This window comes from Gigantopelta aegis, chromosome 14 (assembly GCF_016097555.1).
Source record: "Gigantopelta aegis isolate Gae_Host chromosome 14, Gae_host_genome, whole genome shotgun sequence".
Classification (NCBI taxonomy): domain Eukaryota; kingdom Metazoa; phylum Mollusca; class Gastropoda; order Neomphalida; family Peltospiridae; genus Gigantopelta; species Gigantopelta aegis.
The window spans coordinates 50555608-50561918 of record NC_054712.1 but is presented as its reverse complement, the minus strand read 5'-3'; the positions used below and the strand labels follow the sequence as shown (position 1 = coordinate 50561918).

General features: G+C 37.6%; 1 protein-coding gene across 1 annotated transcript; it reads right to left on the bottom strand.

The window, feature by feature from the left end:
- Positions 1-3303: 3303 nt before the first annotated feature.
- Positions 3304-6297, bottom strand: LOC121388886 (guanine nucleotide exchange factor MSS4-like). Its single transcript, XM_041520414.1, has 2 exons — positions 6080-6297; positions 3304-4020 (listed from the first exon to the last, which is right to left on the bottom strand). The coding sequence occupies exons 1-2, from the start codon at positions 6233-6235 to the stop codon at positions 3781-3783; spliced, it is 396 nt and encodes a 131-aa protein (XP_041376348.1). The 5' UTR covers positions 6236-6297; the 3' UTR covers positions 3304-3780.
- Positions 6298-6311: the final 14 nt, after the last annotated feature.

Genomic DNA, 6311 nt, shown 5'->3' with positions numbered 1-6311 from the left:
CAACCCATCATCAGTTAATATAAGGGTTTACCGGGAAAAAAACTTGGGACTTCATTTTTGGTTTGAGCATTGCGGTGTGATCGACCCTTCTGAGGTCGAGCCAACGAGATTCTACTGTACATCTAATATATTATTTAATACACCATGTGAATATTCCTCTGTATGTGTGCGTGCATGTGAACTGGTAGTTAGTATGTAAAATGTTGAAATATCCCATGTACATGTAGTTTGGCTAGTACAGTGAAACAGAAAAAAATACATTTGTTATTTTTATTTCTGTATTCAAGCTCATCAACATGGCTGTGAAGTGTACAGAACCAGTCTATGTAGAGTAACTGCACATTATACTGTATTTACACCACATAGATGAAGAACACAATAAAACTAACCACAGAAATAAAGTGTTTGGTCTTCTTTTTCAGAAACATCATAAAATTCTATTTAAACTTTAAGTTTGTTTTGTTCCTAGTGTGTTTCTACATAATAATTGTGGTCTGTTTTAGAAATCATCAAAAAGGTTTGGCAATTTGTTTTCTAATCCCCCATAAAATAAATCATTCCATATTATTTCACAGGGGCGGATTATGGGGGGGGGGGTTCCCAGTTGCACGGAAACCCTCCCCCCGGCTAAAAACAAATCGACCCCACCAGTAGATCTAAACTGATGTCCACATAAAATTTATAATTTCAAATTATAAACATTTACATATTGTTTCGGACCCCCCCCCCCCCCCTTACCTAAAGCATAATCTGCCCGTTTCATGGGAGAATGTAGGGTTTCATGAGGAGTGAGCTGACCATATGCTAACTGTAATATTGGCACTACACATGAAGAAGGAAAAATCTTTGTTGAATGCAGTAGGATGTAGTACACTGCCTAAGTGGGGGATGGGGGGGGGGGGGGCTGGTGCAATATGACCCCCATGAGAATTTGTTTCAGCACTATCCATATGTTATCACTTAGAATACATAGGGATGTAACAAGGCCACTTCTGTTCGATTTTATTTCTGAACCATATTTGATGCTGTACAAAGATTTATTTCAGTTTGTGCGTGTAAATATCTTATAAAGGATGAGTCATCGTAAAATATTAAACATGTCGAATAGCATACAAGGGATGAATCGTCGTTTTGTACAGCTTCATATATGTTTAATGTCACTTTGTCTTAACAATTAACTGCTTCAGCTAACAACATTAATGGATTGCCAGAGGCGGATCTATGGGGACCCAGGGACCCGCCCCCCCCCCCTCCTAAATTTTGCGATAGTTATAATTTTATTATATATTAATTTTAATTTTTTTACGATCCCCCTCCAAACCTCCCCTAAAGTTCCCTTGGCATTCCACTTCATGTCACAGGGGCCCCCACTAAATGGATTTTCTGGATCCACCACTGATTGCTGCTGATGTTAAAATTGTATGCACTGTTTCAGACAGAAACAATATACAAATATACTGATATCCCCACAGATCTTCCATACATTGTTTAATAAGGAAGGAAGGAAATGTTTTATTTAACGACGCACTCAACACATTTTATTTAAGGTTATATGGCGTCAGGCATATGATTAAGGACCAAACAGATATTGAGAAAGGAAACCTGCTGTCGCCACTTCATGGGCTACTCTTTTCGATTAGCAGAAAGGAATCTTTTGGTTACTAGTCATTTCGTACCATCCATTTGTACCGTAGTTTATGGCCATTTCGTACCATAGTCATTTCGTACCATAGTGTTTTGGTCATTTCGTACCACAGTCATTTCGTACCATAGCCATTTCGTACCATAGTGTTTTGGTCATTTCGTACCACAGTCATTTTGTACCATAGTGTTTTGGTCATTTCGTACCACAGTCATTTTGTACAATAGCCATTTCGTACCATAGTGGTTTCGTACTCTGTATCTTATTTTTGTCATGGTATGCCACTTCTTATTTTTATTGTTGATGAATAAACGTTGACGTGTAAATATACCTTGTAAAGTGAGCAAAGGTTTAAATGAACATATGTATTATGCCACTGATGATCATCTCATATGATACGAGACTCCCCCCTACCCCCACCCCATCTTATATAGGCTTACGTCCTTAGCCCACTGTTGACAGATTCTCTGCCTATGCTTGCCGTATTGCTGTTGGATAAACAATCGTTATAATCAACAGTCATCTCAGTATCGATGTAGAATATCACTGTGTGGTCTAGTCTATGATTAAGTATAACAAAATATACACGATCTTGAAATCATTATAACTTTATTTCACATTTCATAACAAAACACAGCACTATACTCAAGCTACAGTTAAAACACTTTTGAAATCACTAGCGTTGCGGTGTCAGTTATCAGTGACATGCACCAATCTGGAACAGATTTTCAACAGGTGGCCGACGCTGATTTTCCCGTCACTATAAAGTGCCCAATTTTCGAAGAGCACCTTTTGTGTGACTCTGGCACCCTTCCTCTTTGTGGGTAATTAAGGTTTTTCTGAGATCAGCTTGTCTTAGAAGATCTGTATATGTTATTCTAACACAAAGTGCTAGTTGGTAATTAATATAATGATGGACGGAAACGTTTGAAGATAAAAGTAATATATCATCTTTTTCTTGTTATTTGTTTGTTTGTTTCTTTCTTAAGGGTGGGGATTCAATATAGCTGCATTAGCCTAATGTTTATTTTTTAAATCAGTAATTCAACATTTTACTATCAGTCAATTAAGCTGCACAATAAATGACAGGTACAAAATGACCAAACAGACATGGTATGAAATAACCATGGTATGAAATGACTATGGTACGAATTAACACAATAACTATGGTACGAAATGACCAGGGTATGAAATGACTTGGGTACGAAATGACTATGGTACGAAATGACTATGGTACGAATTGACTGGTTACCAATCTTTTATATGCACCATTCAACAGACAGGATAGTACATACCACGGCCTTTGTAGCACCAGTTTTGGACTGGCTGGAACAAGAAATAGCCCAATGGGTCCACCGACGGGGATCAATTCTAGACCAATCACGCAACAACCGAACGCTTTACCACTGGGCTATGTCCCTCTCCGGTTTAATAAGGAATAATCAAGCAATTAAGATTTTCCCCTATTTTAAACTAGTGGTCGAGATGTGGCCCGGTTGTAAAGCGCTTGCTTGATGTGCAGTTGGTCTGGGATCGATCACCATCAGTAGCTATTTCTCTCTCCAGCCAGTGCTCCATGACTAGTATATCAAAGGATGTGGTATCTGCTATCCTGTCTGTGGAATGGTGCATTAAAAAAAAGAGATCTTCCTACTAATGGAAAAATGTTGCAGGTTTTCTCTCAAAAGACTACATGTCACAATTACCAAATGTTTGACATCCCAATTAGCCGATGATCAATGAATCAATGTGCTCTAGTGGTGTTGTTAAATAAAACAAACTTGATGATTATGCTACCCCTCCCCCTCATTGAATGTGATTTAATGCAATTGGCCCCTTCTGCTACTGGTATGTTCTGCTACTTGTGCTACTTACATAGTTGGGTTTTGTTGATATGTGTATGTGTGCGTGAATGTGTGTGTGCGTGTATGCATTCATGTGTGTGTGTGTATACGTTCATGCATGTGTATGCACGTGTGTGTAAGTTTTAATATAAAATCTTACTAAACACAATTTTGGATCCCTTAAAAACTATAAAATGCTTTGTATTTCCATCCCTCTGTTATTTTACTTCATTTCAAACTAAAAGTCTGCTACCAATATTCCATTATTCGCCTACACGTACATCATATATAAAATCACTGATGTTTAACTCGGTCCAGGGCTATATAGAATCTCTTTTTGTTGGTGGAGTCATGCCAGCCGATTGGTCCAATTTCGCAGTCAGCACATATTAAGTACTTGATTGTTCCCACACTGTTCGTGAAGCCGACATTGTCGAACGTGAACATGTCTTCCACCATCCAATAGTCTCTCAGAGTCTCGCCCTCGTCTGGTTCACTTTCCACTCTCTTCTTGAACATGTGCGGCAAAACAAACTGAAATGTAGGAAAAATGTGTATGCATGAACTAAGCAGGTTGTACTTATTATTAGTACCAAAAAACAAAAAAGTGATGATTAGGATGGTCTCACATTATAGTTTGAGACATTACCAGGCATTATCTGATCAAGTCACCGAGTTATTAGCAGTATTGAGAAGACAAAGTCACAATAATATTCTGGATCTAATCAGATTTCAAAAAACGAAATCACACAAGTTCACCAGTCAAGACCCCGACTTGTTTAGTGTCATAGCTCACTTGGCACCTTGTCGCCATATGTCGGACAGTGTTTTTTTTACTTTAGCATCAGAGTCACTGTATCCTTGAGTAATCGTGAACTGGCCTATTGACAGGAAATGATTTCTGTGCATGCATACTGTAATGTACAATTGATTTGATGAAATAATGTTAAAAATTATCAAAATCAACCAACAAATGTTAATACTCATGCCAGTTTCTGTTGTGAAGAGATTAAATACATGTCTAATGTTGACATTCTTCAGATACACCCTTAAATTAGGCTATTGTTTTTTAAAGTGACGCATGTCGCACCGTGTGCTGTGACCAGTCAAGCATTGTTAATCCCCTGACACATTTTTCAGTAATGCTACCGGTACATTATATATTTCTGTCTAAAAGTTACATGTAGTGTCTTGCTTAAGTTTTCAAATCTTATCTGGAAAAAATATTATATGGCACATTTCTCAGAAGACTATGAACATCACAATTAAAAGTAAGTTATTAAAAGACTCTACTGATGTTAAACTAAGCAGGAAAGACTGCACATGAGCTACACAGGCAAAGGGCAAGATGACCCATCATTGTTGCAAGCTGACAAAGCAATGCGGCGAGTTGGTAATTTTTGTTGGGTGAGTTGATTACCGGTACACAGATTCAGATTGGTGGTAGTTGACCAACCACCATAAAGAGTTGGTAGGCAGCTAGTTTGAAGGGATGAAGAAAGTGTGGTTCTTTCTACATCCAAATATTGTTAGATATCCTATATATAGCTGGCATTCATAACTTGTGGCACCATGTTTCAACCATTTCTCAACCAAAATAGTGGAACAAATGGATACACAAACCAAAAATGTATAACCTACCATACTCCCTAAATCCCGATTGAAGTACTTGCATCATTATTAACAAAATAAATCTTCCAACTACAACATAAAGAATTTGCCCAACATTTTAAATTTGCTAAATAGAGGGAAGTTTCTCCTCCCATACTAGTGATGTTGCTTACCAATAATCGAATATAATAAATTAAAAATTGATTGGCTTGGCTCTCCCGATGTGATGATCAATTATAAAATCCAATAAATTGATTGTGTGTGAAAATGTTAACTACATGTGCTTGTACCTTCAGTTTAGATGATGGAATTAATTATAAATATGCTGGTGTTGGTGTTTACATGTACATAAAGAAAAAGGATACCGGTATTAAACTTAAGGTAAAATTAGCAAGATGTAGGGTTAATCCCATTGAACACAATAGTTAAAGTTTGTTTTTGTTTAACAACACCACTAGAGCACATTGATTTATTAATCATCGACTACTGGATGTCAAACATATGGTCATTATGACACTGTCATAGAGAGAAAACCCGCTACAATATTTCAATTAGTAGCAAGGGATCTTTTAAATTCATCATGCCACAGACAGGATAGCACATACCACAGCCTTTGATATACCAGTCGTGGTGCACTACCTGGAACGAGAAATAGCACAATGGGCCCACTGATGGGAATCGATCACAAACTGACCGTGCATCAAGTGAGCACTTTACCACAGGGCTACATCCCGCCCCTGAACACAATAGGTGTGTGATCATTACAATTCAAACCCTTATAAGGCTTATTAGGTTCATATAATGATATACTTCTAACTGATGTGTAATCCAAAGTTGACTGATTGGCACATGCAAACTGATTATAACCGATGACTGATGATGAAATTCCAACCGATTCTCAACACTATCCCCTACCCAATGTGACAGTGAGATTCACTGATCAATTGAGAAACCGAAATTGAGAAAGTAGCCATGGACTCACCTCAGTCTCAACCTTTTTCGCCTGGTTTATTGACAGCACTAAACTAGGACAATGTTGACAGTAAATGTTCGTCTTGTTTTTACCGTTTTCTAAAATACGATGATCGTCTGATGCCGCAACATCTTCTTTTTGTTGCTGATTCTCTGAATCTGCCATCGACTTTTATTTAATAAAACTAAATAGTAAAATCTTGGTAACACGGAAGTAATCTACGTAGAATTAGCAGTGCAAT